The sequence below is a fragment of the Marmota flaviventris genome, chromosome 20 (assembly GCF_047511675.1).
Source record: "Marmota flaviventris isolate mMarFla1 chromosome 20, mMarFla1.hap1, whole genome shotgun sequence".
NCBI lineage: Eukaryota > Metazoa > Chordata > Mammalia > Rodentia > Sciuridae > Marmota > Marmota flaviventris.
The window spans coordinates 8,674,435-8,693,218 of record NC_092517.1 but is presented as its reverse complement, the minus strand read 5'-3'; the positions used below and the strand labels follow the sequence as shown (position 1 = coordinate 8,693,218).

At 43.2% G+C, this 18,784-nt stretch overlaps 1 protein-coding gene across 2 annotated transcripts in view; it reads right to left on the bottom strand.

The window, feature by feature from the left end:
- Cntn4 (contactin 4) overlaps positions 1 to 18,784 on the bottom strand; it is a 432,714-nt gene that overhangs the window by 54,249 nt on the left and 359,681 nt on the right. For both annotated transcript variants that reach the window (XM_071605984.1, XM_071605985.1), the window contains exon 11: positions 10,745 to 10,872. In XM_071605984.1, coding sequence (XP_071462085.1) covers positions 10,745 to 10,872 — 128 coding nt within the window. The remainder of the gene's footprint in view (positions 1 to 10,744; positions 10,873 to 18,784) is intronic.

The window sequence follows — 18,784 nt, the reverse complement described above, 5'->3', positions numbered from 1 at the left end:
GGGTGCCATCCCTGGAGGTTCTGATTCTGCGGGTCAGAGGAGGGTCCAGGAACATGCATTTATTTAAAAACCCCTACACGGCTGTGATGTGTGTTGTCTCAGGGCCGTGAAAGGGTACAGAAAGGGAGATGGCTATCTTTTGATTATGCCTATTATGGACTGCATCAGATTATACTGGTCTTTACTATAATTTAATGTCCTTTTCCTGACACATCAAGAAATGTTAGCGCAAGGTGGCATATGCCTGTGATTCCAAACACTTGGAGGCTGAGGCAGGAGGATCACAAGTTTGAGGTCAGCCTGAGCAACTTAGTGATACCCTGTCTCAAAATAAAAAATAAAAGGTCAGGCGCAGGGATATATGCCTGTATTCCCAGCAGCTCAGGAGGCTGAGGCAGGAGGATGGTGAGTTCAAAGCCAGCCTCAGCAATGGTGAGGCACTAAGCAACTCAGTGGGACCCTGTCTCTAAATAAAATACACAAGAGGGCTGGGGATGTGGCTTAGTGGTCGAGTGACCCAGAGTTCAATCCCTGGTACCACCCCAAAACTAAATAAATAAAAATTAAAAAAAATAAAAAGGATTTTAGATGCAGCTCTGTGGTCAAGTGCCTGGTGAGTTCAAACTCCAGTCACTCTCTCTCTCTCCTCTCTCTCTCTCTCTCTCTCTCTCTCTCTCTCTCACACACACACACACACACACACATGTGCACGCACACACATACACACACACTCACGTAAGTGCAAATGGCATGACAATCGGATGTCTTACTTATACTGTGGAGGAAACCAATAAAAGGAGACAGGTCATATCAGAAGAACTGCAGGCAAGGCTCACAAAATATATATGCAGGAAGGGAATTTCTGATTCAATCCCATGCACCTTAATTTTCTAGGCAGAATCCGAGTTTTGCTTAGATTTATAGGCGGTTATACTTCCAAAGAGAAGGAAAGATAGAAAGAGTTAATAAGATGACAGGCGGCATGTTTTCCACTTTGGGAGACCTTCAAAGCAGATGTTGCTAATCTTCACTTAACAAAATGCCTTGCACTTTTGCACACCGATTATAGACTCGCTAGAAGGCCACATGAAAAGTCACCATGGCTCTAAATGTTCTGCTTACCTCTCCTCCCTCGCCACCAGAAGCCTCCTTTCAGCTCCCCAAATGGACGCATAGAAGAGACAACCATTTTAACCTTTTAGAAATGGATCTTGCGAAAGCAAATCGGAGAGAGAGAGAGATGATGGAAATGTTAATTAACTGGCTGGCATCTTGGTCCGGTTCCGTATTTAACCTAAAGGTCTACCGTCTTGTGGGTGGGTTTCTCAGATCTGATTGCCCACGACAGCCAGAGAAATTCCATAACAGTTGGGGGGGGGAGGCTGTTCCTTTGGGAGAGTGGTTCTCTTCTTGCCTCCGGCATGCAGTACAAATGCCAAGACGGAGAGTGAGAGTCACTCATGAATGATTCTGACACATCTCTTTCCGGTTCAGGACTTGTTAAGAGAACAAACGTTCTCCTTCAGAGTCGGGACCAAGCACCGGCTCCCCGTGACGACCAAGGGACCACTTCTCAGGTCAAAGGAGATGGCTGACTGAACATGGGCACGGTCACACACCCACGGGCCCCTCTGCTTGGGAGCGATCACATGCTCATCCAACCAGTCTACACCACGAAGCATCATCATTCTCCAACCACAGGAAGTTCAGATACTGAGAAGATATAAAATGCCCAATTTGGCTTCCCTTTTTTTTTTTTTAATTTATGATAACCATTAGCCACTTAAAATCCATTTCAGCTCGGGAAAATGAAAAGAAAGCAAGCCAAGCATGGTTATGAAAACAAGCTACACCGAGCTTTAAACATTTAAGGAGCGAAAAAGCTCAACATAAACCATTTCTTTCTTTTGGACGGGAAAGAGTTGCGTGGCAGGATGACAGATGTACCCCGAAGAGATGCGCACAAGCAGAGAGATGGATTTTTATTGATGCATTTAAAAATGTAAAACTTTAATAATGCGAAGGATGGGCGCAGAAGTGGTAGCCGAGGTAGGTCAGAGATCTATGCTTTTTAATATCAACTTCCTCTCAAGTAGGGTTTTATCACACTCTTAGCTAAATCCTACTGATTATAAAACAGCCGAAATGAGCCAATTAGTATGGCATGTGACAGCCACAGAGAATCAAACATGGGGGGGGGCGGGTTTCAGCACAAGCCAGATGGATATCTTCAATATACTTATTATCTGCTCCGTGGTAATAAGTTCAATTAAACCAAATCACTACAACACAAGTCTCCTTGAAGGTCCGGAAAAGAAATTAATTATGTGCTTCACATTTAATGAAGCTAAAGAGTCATATTTTTCTCTTTGCCTTTTTTTTTTTGTTTGTTTATTCTGACTGGGAAGTCTTCATTAGGAAAAACAACAACAAACAACCATTATTTCATTCTACAATCGAGTCTGGCTCCTGAAAAGAAGGGATTTGGAATGAACAGGTTAAAGACCACTTAGGGCAAAAGTTGCGTAAATTCGGCATTTCCTGGGAGAAAAAGTGAAAAAGTTCTATCTACTATGATTTTGTCCGTAATAGGTGACTGTATGGAATTCTGATCTGAGATTTTCTTTTTTTGAGTTTTTCTTTTAAATTTATGCATCTAAAGCTACAATAAAAATCTCCCAATACTCAGATGCCCACTTCTGGAATTAGCTGTCTTCAGCACATTATAATGTACCTTTTTTTTTCCTCTTCTGACTATGTTTAAAACTTTATGCAAATATATCACCACTAACCCAGCTAAAGCCTTTCACGTAATCTCACTCTTGGAGGGCGTATTTATGTTGCACATGTATTTCTGTGTTTGAAAATCATATGATGTTTTATCTTACTAATTTTATATTTAATCATAGCATATCTATGAAATAACACCATGTGTATTGTTCCTTAATTTGCTTGTGGGTTTTTTTTTTCCCCATTACAAATGACAACGTAATGAACATCTTTGCAAATCTAGGGAGCGTCACTCAGAGCATGCGTGACCTCCTCTAGGGGTAGAGCCCAGACATAGAACAATTGGGCAGGAAAGATTGTGCATTTTCAGTTGTTCTTGCTCTCCTGGGCGTCTCTTCCAGCTGCCATCCCGACTCAGAGTGGGTGAGGACCATTTCTGTCCCGTGCTCACTCCCAAAAGGTATTGCTAGATCTTTCTCTTGTGCCCATCTTGTGTGCAAATTCATTGGATCACCTTGGTGTTTCATTTAGTGATAACGAGGGGGTGAGGTTGAGATTTCTTTACAAGTGTACTGGCCCACAGTGTGTCTTTTGGACCAAAAAGTAAGACCGTGAAGGCTGCCTTCAACGCGGATGCTTTCCTACGAAAGGACAGAGTCGGCATAGAGAAATACAAGTCAGGGGGGAAATTCTTCCCTCTCCACCGAGGATTTAGGAGGGGTGTGCAGGACAGAGCCAGGGCAGACTGTCACGGAATGCCATCTTTACAAACCCTGATCTCAGCATTACGAAAGGAAGATGCTCTTTTACGGAAGATTTGGGAAAATAGAGACTCCTTCTATCCATGACTGATATGGCTAAAGGCACCATATTTGCTAAATCTACCTGGATCTCTCTCTTTTTTTTCTTTTATGGGAATATACAACTGGTTTTGCACATTGCAAATACTTGCAGTGGTTTTCAAAGATGAAAAAAATTGCACGAGCGCCTAATTCAGACTGATCAGTATTCTACGTGGCTCTTCCAAGTGTCCCTGAGAATATCAGGGGAAATCCTGATCAGATTTTTCAGGTAAGCCAAGCCCTGTGAACACAGACAGGACATGAAGCACAATTACCTACCCTTGCTTTTAGGATTCTCCTCTCTGAGCTGTCGCCAACTCCAGTGTGGCAGAACTCCTCAGTGAGATCTAGAATCACCAAATTCTGGCCACTGTCCTTCTCTGGAAGGACCCATCATGTTTAGCATTTAGCACTTCTAATAACAAAACTCTTTGCTTTCTACTCTAGAAGGCTTGGGTCAGAATTGGCGTTAATCCTATTAGAAAGACGGTTAATTATCGCCTAGAAATAATTGGTTCCAGTGGAAGACGTCTAATTAGGTCCAAATGCATTCTGTTCTAAGGGTCCAATGTTAAAAGCTTTCGTTGTAATGTCAGCGGCCAAACGTCACCGCTGGTTACTGACTTCTGATTGATTCCCCCGTCAAATATGGATACAGCCTTGAATAATTTTACATAGAAGATAGGGGTTGCTTCAAACTTATTTCCCAAATACGGTTCCAACTGAAAACACTCTACAGGATGGTGTCCATCAAGATATGCCTGGAGAGGCTGATATTTCTCAATGTCATATTTAGTTAACACAGAAGAATAAGTGGTTGCTATGCACAAACAGCAATGCTATACGCACTTTGGATGCTGGAAAGAAAATTCCCTTCCTGTTGACTATACAACGAGCCTTTGAGGGACTCTTTTCTTGTAAACATAAATAGACTTTGGCTGAGATGGACATCAAACACCACTTTGGGCAAGGAAGGAATCGATTGAAGGCACGGTAATCCACAGGGACACCTCTAGCTTGCAGGGTTGGAGATCAGGCAGGCAAAATGATGAGTGTTAAGATTGTATGGGGACTTCTGGATTATCATAGCCATTTATAGTGCAAATACTGTTTTGTTTTTTTTTTAAGGCAAAAGTGATTCTGCACACCGAATAACAGATTTAAATGGACAGATGAAGGACAACAGAAACCCTCTTTTAGCATGCAGGGGAAATTTTTACGGAGGCCAATTTCCGAAAGAAAGGAAGACTGCGTTATTGAAAGGCTGGGAAGAGTGTAAGGGCACGGTGCTGTGGATAAACTGAATGGGGTTGTGATGGAAAGTTCAAGAAGGGAGGGTGTCCAGAGCACCCCCAGGAGGTGTGAGTTTTACTCAGCTTTGAATGGATGTGACCAAAATGCCTGACCAGGACAACATAGAGGGGGACGTTCACCGTGGGTCATCGTTCATGAATGATGGGACAAGGCCATTGCTTTGGGTCCAAAGTGAGACAAAACATCATGGCGGGAGGGCGTGGTGGAGGATGTCAGCTCCCTTCATGGTGGCCGGGAAGTAGGGAGAGGGAGAGCAGGGGCCAACTAGGGTGGATGGATGAGGTTACAGCTCCTACCGTCCAGTCATTTCACCTCTGGACTGGTAAGTGATCTCCCTCTTGTCTTTCAGTCAATGAGCAATCGCCTCTCTCTGGATTTTCAACTTCAATCCACGTTCTGAGGTCAACCCTTGTGCTACTGGGGTGAGGCTTAGGTCCTGGGAAGGAAATCTCCCAAGCAATCTCTGCGAGCCATCAGACTCCGTGAACACCCCCAGCACGCAAGATGAGCATGACGTGCAAACAGGAGTTAGGGACGGCCTGGCTACTCGGAGCTTTGGCCCAAATTTTGAAGATCTATCTGAGGAAGTGAAAAAAGTTATCCAAAGAAAGGATAAATGTTTTTTTTTCCTTTCTGTAAATGGATGAATAGTAAACATGTAAGTCTTCGAAGGTCAAGAGGCAAAGTTGACGATATTATGTGGATACTTACATATCATGTTGCCTGTTATAACTACTCCACTGAACAAGAGCAATCACGGTCAGTATGTAAGCAAATGGCCTGGCTGGGTTCTAACAGAGCTTCGTTTAGGGACACTGAAAGATGAATTTCCTAAAGATATTATTATTATTATCATCATCTTTTTTTTTCTGATATTAGAGTTGAACCCAGTGGCACTTTACTACTGAGCTACATCCCGAGCTTTTTTTATTTTTCATTTTGATACAGGGTCTTGGTAAGTTGCTGAGGCTGGCCTCAAACTTGTGATCCTCCTGCCTCAGCCTCCCAAGTTGCTGGGATTATAGGTGTGTGCCACTGTGCCTGGAAATATTGTCGTTCTTATGACTTTTTTTTTGTCTCTACTAGTTAAACCATTTCTTAGTTTTTAAAGTCTACAAAAACAGACACCTACATTGATTCAGCTCATAGGGCATAGTCCACAATTTCCTGCAATGTTCTCAAATTACAGTGCCCCTGAGGATCAACTGGAGTGTTTATTTAAAATACAGTTTTTTTGGGGCTGGGGATGTGGCTCAAGCGGTAGCGCGCTCGCCTGGCATGCGTGCTGCCCGGGTTCGATCCTCAGCACCACATACAAACAAAGATGTTGTGTCCGCCGATAACTAACAAATAAATATTTAAAAAAAAATACAGTTTTTTTTTTCTGGTCTCATCTCTAGATATGTAAACTTATTAGGATGGGGTGACCCCAGGAATGAGCTCTACATTCCTATTAAGCTCTCTACTGGATTTTCACTTTCTGGGCAATATGTACAAAGGTTTTTAGTACAGGACAGTGTTTATGAAAGTGCAGTCTGAGCCGGGTGCAGCTGTGAATGCCTGTAATCCCAGCAACTTGGGAGGCTGAGGCAGGAGGATTGCAAGTTGGAGGCCAGCCTCAGCAACTTAGTGAGGCCCTAAGGAACTTAATGAGACTTTTGTTTCAAAATAAAAAAAATTTAAAAAAGAGGAGGGGTGGGGTGCTGAGGATGTGGCTCAGTGGTTACACACTCCCGGGTTCAATTCCCAGTACCACAAACCAAAGTAGTGGTGGTGATAGCCTGAAACCACCAGCCACAGAGTTCTGCAAGGTCGCTTTGGAAGCCGTTCAACAAGATAACCATGGTGATCGCATCCATTGCTTAAAGCCCTGCATTTCATTTTGAGCCCTGGAGGGGATCAATACAAGCTGGGGTTACTTTTTTATCATGGTTATCTTGTTGATCTACACCCAAGATAAACTCTCCACGTTGCTCCTCTCCAGACCTGCGGCTTGAAAATATTGGCCCTATAAACCCTCACAGTCAAGGCTGTTAAGCGAAACAGCACCCTTGAACTCTGCAGTGGTGATGGGATGAATTAGGGGGTCCCCAATTGCCTGTAAAAGTCGAGGGCCCCCCTCAGAGTTCTTAACGACATCCACAATTGCTAAAGCATATTTTTGCTTAAAGGCAAAAATATTAGGCTTTCTGGGAGGATTTTTTTTGGTGGGGGGGAGGGAGTGTGGTTCTGCCTTAAGAACCATTTTTTTTTTTTGCTTAGAATTACACAGCAAACCTAATTCCAAATGTACTTTAACTAGCTTGGAAAAAATGAAATCGGTAAGATTTAGAAATTCAGATGATGGCCGGATCATCAAGAGCCCCCTGGGTACCTGCTAGAAATTGAGCAGGTTTGGAAGTCGGCTCATGCATAATCTGAATATTTATCCATTCGATTCTGACTTGCCAGAGATTCATGCTAAACCTCCCCGTGTCTGGGAGGGTGGCTGTGTCCCCTGTTTGTGTTCCTCTACTTGCTGACCTGATGCTTGAACCTCTCTCTTCAGCTTCTTTCCCAAACACCAGGGGGTGGTGGTGGGGGGTGGTGGTGGAGAGCACTGGATTTTAAAAAGCGTGGTTAATGACAGAACGGTTGTAAAAAGGTTAGAAAGAATGTGTTCTGATGTCTGACCTTCCCAGTGTTTTAATCCCCGACAGAGGAGGAGATCAAAACGAATACAAGCACGTTTTAAGGGTTAGAGAAACACCTTCTCTGATAAATTAGTCCCTTTGTAGATCTCAAAACTGAATTAAAATACAGCACTCCGTCATCTCTCAGGCTAAACCTGTTAGATTTGCATGAAAAGGTACCCAAGTGCCCGGCATTTTTGATGTGAGCCCCTGAACTGGGGACAGTTCATGCGGAGTTCACAACAGTTTCTTTTTCCTCTGCTTTTATTGTGCTTGATGGAGCAGATTCCTCAATTGTATTTCTCAGTGTCTGTTAATGTCCTTCTCGGAAACCGGGCGGTGTGGCCGTCCCCTTGGAACGCACGTGTACGTCCCATTAACGGCTAATGGAAGGTAGAAGGGACCAGTGGGAAACAAGTGAGCACCCACATCTCTTCTGACCTTACTCAAAAGGAGCAGGATTGTTAACTTCTGCGCACCTCTGGACCAGATAAAGCTCACATTTCTTTTCTTCCATCAGTTACCTAGGAGAGGAATCCAAGAAGCAGGAGGCCTCTGCGGAGACCCGGAGGCCAGCTGAGCCTCGTCAGTGAAGGCCATGGTTATTCTCCTGTGACCATGCATATGTAACACTGCTTGGTGGATGATCTCACTTCTTCTCCTTTTCATTAGATACTAGAGCCTCAAGATGATTTTTTTTTTCACGGTCGTTCAGGGAAAAACTAGTGTTTTCCCAACACACATTGCAAGAAGCAAATAATTCCTAAAGTTTAACGGAGAACTGCCTGGAACTATTGGGGAATTACTGTTCGCATTTGACTAGGCGGGTAAGAAATAAATTCTTTAGCTGGTTAAAATAGGTAGGAATTATCATCTCAGCAATATTTATAGCCACACCCAAAAAAATAAATAAATAAATGAGGAAGTCATGCCGTATTTCATCCCCGGTACATTGGGAAGGCTTGTAGGGTATTCAGCAGGAGGTGAGCAGCAGGAAGTGCATGGTTTGTTGGGGACGGTTTTGTCCTGGGGCTGCTGGTGTCTGGGATATGTACACTGAGGGGGAAATTGGGGTCTTTCCTTGAATTTCCTTGAGAGCCAACCTAAGCCAATGCTTGTAAGAAGCATGATAATCAAATACGGCATCAAACTGGTTCCGACGTGTGAAGATTCTGCCCTTTGAACCATCTGGAGGGGCATCCGTACAGTGTCTGTTTAGGTGTTTATCACTTTCCGACTCTTAGCGATTACTAATATTTCCCAGATGTCAGGCACCGTGCTGAATATAGATGATCCCGATCACTAAGACCCCCACATCAGGTTGGTACTGCTGTTATCCCCACATGGTCGAATAACCTTGTCCAAGGTCACAGAGACCGTGAGAGAATAGTCAGATCTCTCGGACTCCAACCCCTAACCCTTAATCAGGCTGGAAGACAGCTCCTCTCCTATCCTCTTAAATCCTGTGTAAAGGCCCCAGTTCTACCATTTCTGAAGGGTGTGGGGGTCTCTCTGGGGGATGAGTACATTTCAGCCACTGGTGACCAAAGAACTCAAGCTGGAACTTCCTTTATAAATATTATCTAACCTCTTTTTCCTTTGTCCTGTGACCACTTGATGAGTTATAAATGCTATTGCTCTGAGCGAAAAAATAAAATAAAGTGAAATAGATGGAGGTCATCTAAGCACACATGGACTCCTAATTCTTGGCCTTTTTTACTTTTCTAGCTGTAAAGACAAGTATGTTCATAATAAAAAGATGTCCCCAAACAGCAGTAAATTCCTAGCTTTCAATGACCCTGAAATACACCATTAGGTGATTTTTTTTTAGCCTCCTTGCTTAAATTATATTGAAGTAAATATTCTCAGATATTTTAATTTGCTTTAGGCTATTGTATTTCAGCGGGAGCTATCAGTGGGTCAGAAAGAAATAAGAGGATCTCTGTTATCTATCACACAGAATTAGGTAAAGCTAAAACAAATGGTCTATTGGGCAAATTCTGCGGTTATATTGTGGGCATGTGCAATATGCAGCAGAAAATCCCACCGTTATGTGCAACTATCGTAAAACGTACAATATGTGCCAATACAATAGGTGCAATATGTACCAGTAAAAATGTGGGAAAAAAAGAAAAGTGCTGTGAACTCAGAGTAGGGATTCCTGGGTTCAAGTTCCTCTTCTGCTGTTGGTGCTCAGGAGCAAGCCCACAACCTGAAAGTCATCTTCCATCCAAGCAGCACAGAGATGATTTCAACTCAAAAATCCTATGACTGACTGCTGGGCGCGGTGGCGCACACCTGTCATCCCAGTGGCTCAGGAGGCTGAGGCAGGAGGATCGCAAGTTCCAAGCCAGGCTCAGCAACAGCGAGGCGCTCAGCAACTCAGTGAGACCCTGTCTCTCAATAAAATACAGAATAGGGCTGGGGATGGGGCTCAGTGTTCAAGTGCCCCTGAGTTCAATCCCTGGTACCCTCCACCCCAAAATCCTATGACTGGCAGGATATGAAGTAACGCAGATGCAGATGAAATGTGAATCAAGACTGCACCTGGGACAGTTCCTTCTTAGCACCCTGCCAACCACCCCATGTTGGGACAGCTTCCTATGAATGTGCACATGTCATAAAAATCATAAACCACCCAGGCTTAGGTCTGTGGAAAACAGGATTTCCTTAAAACTGACCTGATTGGCAGTAACTCACACCCAGTTCCAGAGGTGATCAATACCCATCTTTGGGAAGAGAAGCCACCTCCCTCAGCTCCCCCGCCACCAGGGCCAGGCTTTTTAAAAAAAATCACCAATGTCACTGTTTAAACAATGTTTGCTAAAAATAGCGCTTGAGTCATGGGTTTTTAATTTGTTAGCACAGTGTTCCTAGACACGAATTGCAAATCTACAGAGACTCGAAAGAAATTTAATTAAAGGGGGTGAAGATAACATGAGTTACAGTAATGTAATAGCTAGAATCCTCCAAACTGTATGGGGTGATGCTGAAGGAAGATAGAGCCTTTCCATCACGAACGCTTCCCCAAGAAGTACACATCTATCATGTCTGCGGTGATGAGTTAATCTAGGGACACGGGGAGAGCTGTGCATGTTAATATGCCCGACGGCCCCTCTGTAGATCACCTTATTAGACGGGGGGACACATGCCTGAGTCCAGGATACGCCTGGCGCACGTCCTTACCTTTCACCACCAAGTTTCCCGTGCTGCTAGCAGTTCCAAAATGGTTAGTGGCGATGCAGGTGTAACTCCCAGCGTCGGACTTAGTCACGTTGACGATTCGGAGGTTTCCATCCTCAGAGATGGTGATTCTGAAATGGAAGCCAAGAAAGCAAAGCGGGTGAAGTCTGTCTCTCGTACGACTCTTCAGACATGATTTCTGACCGTTTCTGTCCTCTTTCAAGACAGACAATCCGTTAGGGCATCTGATGGCCTCGTCTTTCTCTCTGGGAGGCTTGCCCACAGATCATTTGATCTATGCTTCCAGAATCCAGTGGAACGTGGGAGAACTCTGTGGAAGGTTCTGGAAGCATAGGAGGGAATGTTCACATTCCACGTCCGTCAGTTCTACGAGCTCATCTTCCTAAGTTGACGCTTCCTCGTCTGCAACAATCTGATAGGGTTAGGGTAAGAAGAGGGCCCGGGACATGTGGAGCCCATTTCTAGGTGCTTAAGAGGGTCTCCGTCATCTTAGAGACTGTGTCTTCTTGCTTAGTTATTGGTACATACAGGGAGAAGCAGACAGAAGCCTCCGGGCCTGCTTTCTTTTTTAACAGAATAATGAAATCAGCTTTCTTTTTGCACAACGATTGTCATTTCTGACAATCTGAAATGAACATACAAATGAGCAGGGTCATCCCGAATCAGCACAGGAGCATGGTACCTGTGGCTGGGTTACTTTTTGGTGAGGTCTGCAGTTTTGGCTACGACAAAGGTATTTTTTTTTTTAAGTACCAGGGATTGAACTCAGGGGCACTCGACCACTGAGCCCCATCCCCAGTCCTATTTTGTATTTTATTTAGAAACAGGGTCTCCCTAAGTTGCTTAGCACCTCACCATTGCTGAGGCTGGCTTTGAACTCGCAATCCTTCTGTCTCAGCCTCCCAACCTGCTAGGATTACAGGTGTGTGCCAATGACAAAGTTGTGTTTGAACTCAAAATTACGAAAAAGAAGGCAACATTAAGACTAGGCTTAAGTCCTACTGTCAACACAGGGAAAACAAGAGATGCTCATTGAAGAATCATGCTCTTCAATCACCAGCAAATCGTGTCCTTATAGAAAAGCCCAGATCAACAGAGCTCACGATTCGCTAGAAGATCCAGCTAAAATAACAAAGTTAATGAAGGATGAATTTTAGGTGCATATTAGTTTCTGTATATGTGTACTGATGCTTATGATAAAATGCCTCAAAGCCACAATTTTTAAACATGATTTCGCACAGGCTACATCAAAGCGTTGGTTGAAAATAAAAAAAGATCCAGAGAGGGAGGCCATTTGTTCATTCATACCACAGATACACATAACAGTTGCTCAATAAACACCATCTGATACCTCGTTTGCTAAAGAGCAGATGCACTAACAGAAATAGAGTCGCGATCAGATCGTAATTACCTCAATAATAACAAAAATAGCTTTCGAGGAGTTAATCATCTTCCTATTTATAAGATAATTTGCTTTGGAATTGCAAAATGTCAGCATCTGAGGACTCCATAAGTAAGGTGACATTTGTGTTTTAAAGATGAGCTCAGCCACCACCAGCTAACATGGACCTGAGGCTCAGTAAAGGCTCTGAGGGGTCAGCTGACTCTTGCAAGCACCCAGGCCTATTAATCATTCATTCCAATTAAAATGTTATCGTTGCAATTCCAAAAACACCTAAAGCCATTGCCTACCCGGATCATGCTATAAAATGCCAAGGAGTGTGAATGAAGGATCCAGGGATGGAGTTTTCATGAGATGACTTGGGTTCTAGCCTCGGCCCTCATACTTGTCAAGTGTAGGACATGGCCAATTATTTGTGCTCTGAGGCAGGGTTGCTCAGCCTTGGCCCTGACATTTGGACTGGAATAAGCCTTTGGGAGGGTATGGAGCAGCACCCAGGTCTTTATCTGCTGGACTAGGCAGCTCAGCCCCTCCCCTCCACGTCCTGACAACCAAAAAGGCCTTAGATATTGCCGAATGTCCCCTGGGGAGAAGGCAAAGTGCACCCTGATTGAGAAATACTGGTCCACGTTAATTTGTTTATCTGTAGAGTCTCCTATGGGATATTACAACAAATATCTTCTACATTGAAGTAATACACATGAAGAGTTCTGTTAACGGAAAAGCATTCTATACATGCTGGTCCTTCCTGAGAAACTCTGGTTTATGTTAGCACAAAAGGTGCCTCACACATTATGGCTGATCCAGTTCTGGATCTGACTTGGCTCTCTGCACTCCAAGCGCAAGGCTCTCCGTGTCTCTTATCTTCAATGCTTCTTTATCTAATTTCTAAGGGCTCTGTGGAATCATAAAATAGTTCTACAAACGATTGTACTACTCCTTTTTAAGATTTCAGTGCCTGACGTTGGTTTAATGTTGCTTTATTCCCTACCTTGTTATTTGCAAAGAGGTAAGTAAAAGAGATTGGGCTTTAAATGTTCAAATTCAGAGAAGAGAAGGACAGGGAAGGATGTCATTTGCAGACGGAGTAACTTCTAGCAGCCTTTATTAAATCATGTCATATTGCTATGGCTGCTCATCACCCCTAGGTATATTCCATATGTGGGAGTAATGTGATGTTCCAGGGAGTGTTCTCTTGGGAAACTCAACCATGTTCTCATCCAAGTGATATAGTTTAGTGACAGAGAACGTAAACTCTGAAACTCAACTAAGACTCAAATCACTCTCCTATGGATGAGCTATGTGATTTGAGGTAAGTTGTAGGTTTGGACCTAAGTTTTCTCATTTGGGGAAATGGAATAATAAAAGTAACTCTATCTCATAGGACTGTCAAGATGGGCAATGTTGAACACAATGCCTGGTATGTAAAATGCACCAACTAAGTTCATTAGCCAAATGTCCTAGTAAGGCTAAGACAATGCCCTCTATGCATCAGGCCTTGGCTAGTACATAGTGATGTGAAAACTAAAGTTTCTGTTGTCAAGAAGCTCATAATAAATAAAGATTTTAGATGAGTATATATCTAGAAATAATTTAAGTGCACAGGAGAATGGGCATTACTTTTTTTTTTTTTTTAACGAGAAAGCCATTCACACACTATCAAAAGATAAACAGGGACCTAGACCTGGACAGTCAGGAGACCCTGTTCTCTTGACTACAGTGACTGGTTTAAGGATAAGCATGTCCCTAAGACTAGGGGCTCTTGGATGAGACCATCTCTTCCTGCTAGGATCATTAAATTTGAAAGACAGGAATCTAGAGCCATGGGCAATCATCTTGCCCGCCATTTAAAGAATTTGAATTAGACAGAGGGGAGTGAAGGGATTGGAGGGGACATGGGGGAAGGAAGGACAGTAGACTGAATAGGATATTGTTACCCTCTGTGCATACATGACTACATGACGGGTGGAACTCTGCATCATGGACAACCAGAAGAATGATAAGTTATACTCCATTTATGTACGATGTTGTCAACATGCATTCTACTGTCCCGAATGACTAACTAGAACACATCAAAGAATAAAATAGAAAGAAAAGAAACCCACACCAGAAATAAATAATAAAAAGAAATAAAAGTATGCCTTCAGGAAGGAAAAAAAAAATCAAAGACCTGGCCCGAGACACAGACATAAGCCAAAAGAGAGAGGCAGAGACCTTACAGCATCCTGACTTAAGCCGATAGCATCCCTTAGATGCCCCAATATGAGCCAATAATTCATTAGAAATTGAGTTTTCAGACCTTACAACTGGAAGAGTATAATCTCTTCAAAAATTTACTGAACCTGTCCAGGTGGAGGTGGTTGTGACGGGGGAGAAGAGGGTAGCGCCGTACGTCTGTTGACTGACTTGTAGCTGTGAGCTTGGTATTGAACTTGAGCATCTTCTAAAGCTCCTAACTCGCGATAGAGGATTCTGGGATGCTCTCTCTCTCTGGAGCCTACTTTGAGAAGACTGATGGATGCTGCATATTGAACACCGAGGAAGAACCTCAGCGTCCTAGGGATGAAATAATTGACCCTATATTTCTTGATATGTGACTGTTTCATATAGTTTTGCTTGATTATTTATTTCTACATATAAAGGCCAAGTAAACAATCTTATATTGGATACCGAACCTATTGTCTTTAGTGGGGTTTTTATGAGCCAGGCGTTAACTATAAAGCTTGCTTTTTCTTCTTTTCTTTATTCAGTGCTAGGGATTGAACTTAGGGTCTTGGGCATGCTAGGCAAGTACTGTACCACTCACTGAGCCACATCCCCAGTGCTAAAGTTGCATTCTGAGTGCTATTCGGACGAACTCGAGGAATTTTTGAAATGTGACTCAATGCTAGTGTTTTAGATACTTGCATCCTTTATCTGGATGCTATACCGACTTAGAAAATGAGCTCTTCAACGAATATCTCTATATTGATTTATTTTTCGTGAAGATGGTGCCTGAATCTAGACCCAGGACGGTGTTATTTTCTTGTGGGTTTCTTGATGAGATTTCAAAGGATCCCTCATGCTCCGTCTCCTCCAAGTCTCTCCACCTTGGTCTACTGGAAGAGTATAATCTCTTCAAAATTCGGGCTCCTCCTAATGCTCATAACTAGTGACAGAGCCAGATACAGAGAATTGAAAATGCAAATCCATCCCTGGCTTAGAATAGGTTAGCCCTGACCTGTCTGTGGACTTTTTTTTTTTTTTCCAAAAAAAAAAAATCACTGATAATATCAGGGAAGAGTCAAAGATAATAAAGGCAGCAACATGAAAAGAGGTCATCTCGTTCACAACACAGTAAATTACCTGCAACGTACAGAAGCCCTTCTGTCCCTACTGTCATGGAGATTTCAGATGGATGGGGGATAGCAGCATATCTGGAATTATGAGATAAATTGAATCTCTTTCTGAATATGAGGTCCTGGGTTACAGCCATGGAAGAGCTCACCTTGTCAGTCCTATAAATCAAACCAGTCTGGGGACGAGGGACCTTTAAAAATGCTGATCTTTCCTTTTGGGGGGACTTTAGTTACTGATGACAAAAATCTGCCAAGTCCACAATATTCTATCACCTTCAGGAAAAGGTTTATCCCCAAAATGGTGACCTCTTGGTTTTTTTTTTTTAAGTACCTCTGCAAGGAAGCCCATCTGCTTGGGAGGGAGATGGTACATCCTTGCTTGCTTCTGAATCCCTTTGAAACACTTTATTTGTAATTAAATCCCTTCTGACTATAACCCAGTGCCCTTCTGCAGAATGAAGGGCAGGGAGTGGGCAGAAATGACTTTCTTTTATGAAATAGACAAACAAAAAAATGAAGTTTCAAACTGTTAAATGTTGAAACATCTTTAAATTAGATCTGTGATAACACAGCTCGCTGATAGTTATGTGCCATTGGAATAATATCAAAGGGTTCTAACAAGCTTTCTCTTATTTTTCTCTACCTGATAGTTTTCAAAAAAAAAAAAAAAAAACATGCTCAAAAGTTTAAAGTTTGAAAGTCAAACAAGAGATTCACATATTACCAGGCAGGCAAACAGTCCTGTGGAGCTAAAATATAATGAAATCCAAATATGTAAGTATTGCTGCTGCTTAGTTCAAGCAAACAGAGGGCGGGGGACAGAGGCAGAAGGGGATTGCTGGCTGCAGAGGCCATCAGGGGTCAAGATAGGCACCCCTCAATCAGGGTCTCCTATGCATCATGAGGCAGGGAAGGGGGCACACATGTCAACCAGCCCTTCATCCCAAGACAGCCAGGGCTGAGTGGCCCCTTGTGAGTTCTATTCATTCTGCAATGAATATTCTCTTAATTCAAGTAACAGGGAGAGCTCACATAAAAACCCACCCCTCGCCAACACTTATTGTTGTTTGTATTCTTAATAGCTGCCATTCTGACAGGAGTGAGATAAAATCTTAGTTTTGATTTGCATTTCTCTAATTGCTAGTGATGATGAACATTTTTTCATATATTTGTGGATTACTTGTATATCATATTCTGGAGTGTTGGCGAGGATGTGGGGGAAAAGCCACACTCATACACTGCTGGTGGGACTGCAAATTGGTGCAGCCAACATGGAAAGCAGTATGGAGATTCCTTGGAAAATTGGGAATGGAACCACCATTTGACCCAGCTATCCCACTCCTGGATCTATACTCAAAGGACTTAAAAGCAGCATACTACAGGGACACAGCCACATCAATGTTTATAGCAGCACAATTCACAATAGCTAAACTGTGGAACCAAACTAGATGCCCTTCAGTAGATAAATGGATAAAGAAAATGTGGTATACAGACCTGTTGGAATACTACTCAGCAATAAAAGAGAACAAGATCATGGCATTTGCAGGTAAACGGATGGTGTTGGAGAATATAATGCTAAGTGAAGTTAGCCAATCCCCAAAAACCCAAATGCCAAATGTTTTCTCTGATATAAGGAGGCTGACTCATAGTGGAGTAGGGAGCGGGAGCATATCTGGAATTATGAGATAAACTGAATTTCTTTCTGAATATGAGGTGCTGGGTTATAGCCACTGAAGGGTTCACCTATCTAGAGAGGGCAAAGGGAAGGGAGGGGGCTTGGGGGCAGAAAAGACGGTGGAATGAGATGGACATCATGACCCTAAGTACATGTATGAAGACACGAATGGTGTGACTCTACTTTGTGTACAACCAGAGACATGAAAAATTGTGCTCTATGTGTGTACTATGAATTGTAATGCATTCTGCTGTCATATATAACAAATTAGAATGAAAAATTAAAAAGTAAATAAAAGCCATCTGGACCCAAGGGGAAACAGGGCGATACCAGCAGCATCTGCCCTCAGGGCATGCACGGGTTGGAGAAGGAGAACAGCCCTTTAAGCAGATGATCCTCTCTTTCTACCTCCTCCCTGGCCCTCGGGGGGCCTCTGAGATTGGAGCCCCCTATTTTAAACGGCCACCATTTGCCGAGTACATGCAGCAGGGATCCGGGGCAGGCTTCAGGCAGAGAGCTGCTACGATTCCCCTTGCTCTTCTGTCCTCCCTGCTCTAGCCACACCATACAGAGACAAACACAGTCAGGATACAGAAGGGGAACGGGGCTGATCTTTGTTTCTTATGGCTGCCATAACCCAGGATGATAAAACCGGCAGCTTCAAACCACAGGAAGTCATTCACTGTCAGTTTTGGAGGCTACAAGTCAGAAATCAGGAAGGACTGGTCACTGGTGGAGGCTCCGAGGGACAGACAGTCTCATGTTTCTCTCCTGGTTTCAGGTGACTGATGGCCATCTGTGGTGGTGTTCCCTGTCCTGGAGAGGAAGTCCTCGAACTTCTGCCTCCATTACCCAGGGCGTGTGTGTGTGTGTGTGTGTGTGTGTGTGCTGATTTCTTTACTCTCCTCTTGTGCATAATTCTATATTCAAATATCCCTTTTTTAAGGATGCTGGTCATCGGATAAGGGCCGTGCTAATCCAGGATGACCTCCTCTTAACTCGATCACACCTGCAAAGACCGTTTCTCCAAACAAGGTTGCCTTTTGAGGTTCTGCATGAATATAAAATTCAAGGTGGGGGGACACTACTCAACCCACAACAGGTATGAAGAGTGAAACTCATCAGGGTTGGTCCTAGGTCCCCAGAGAAAGGGCAGAGGGAGGCATTAGAATGAAGGTGGTTTTCTTCTACAGACCTGGCACCTCGTCACACAGTCACGGATCAATCTGCTTCCTGCTTGTCCTGGCCCTGGCCCTTGGGTTCCAACAGGAGCGTGCAGAGACGTCAACTAGTTGCTCTAGCTGGGATGTATTAACAATGCATTGTGGACCAATGTAGGGCAATGGATCATGTGCGAAAATAAAAATCCAAGAGGAAGAAAGAATCGACACTTGCCTGAGATGATTTCAATTCCTTCTTTAAGGAACTCAGCTGGTTTATTTGGTGGATTAAATCAGCTCTTCAATTCAGTCCTTTTTAAAAATTTTATTATTAATATTTATTTAATAAATTAATTATTAAATGAAATATTATATAATCATTATTAAACTAATCTTCTATGACTATTATCTTACAGACAACATCATAAGTCATGTTACCTTTCTTGA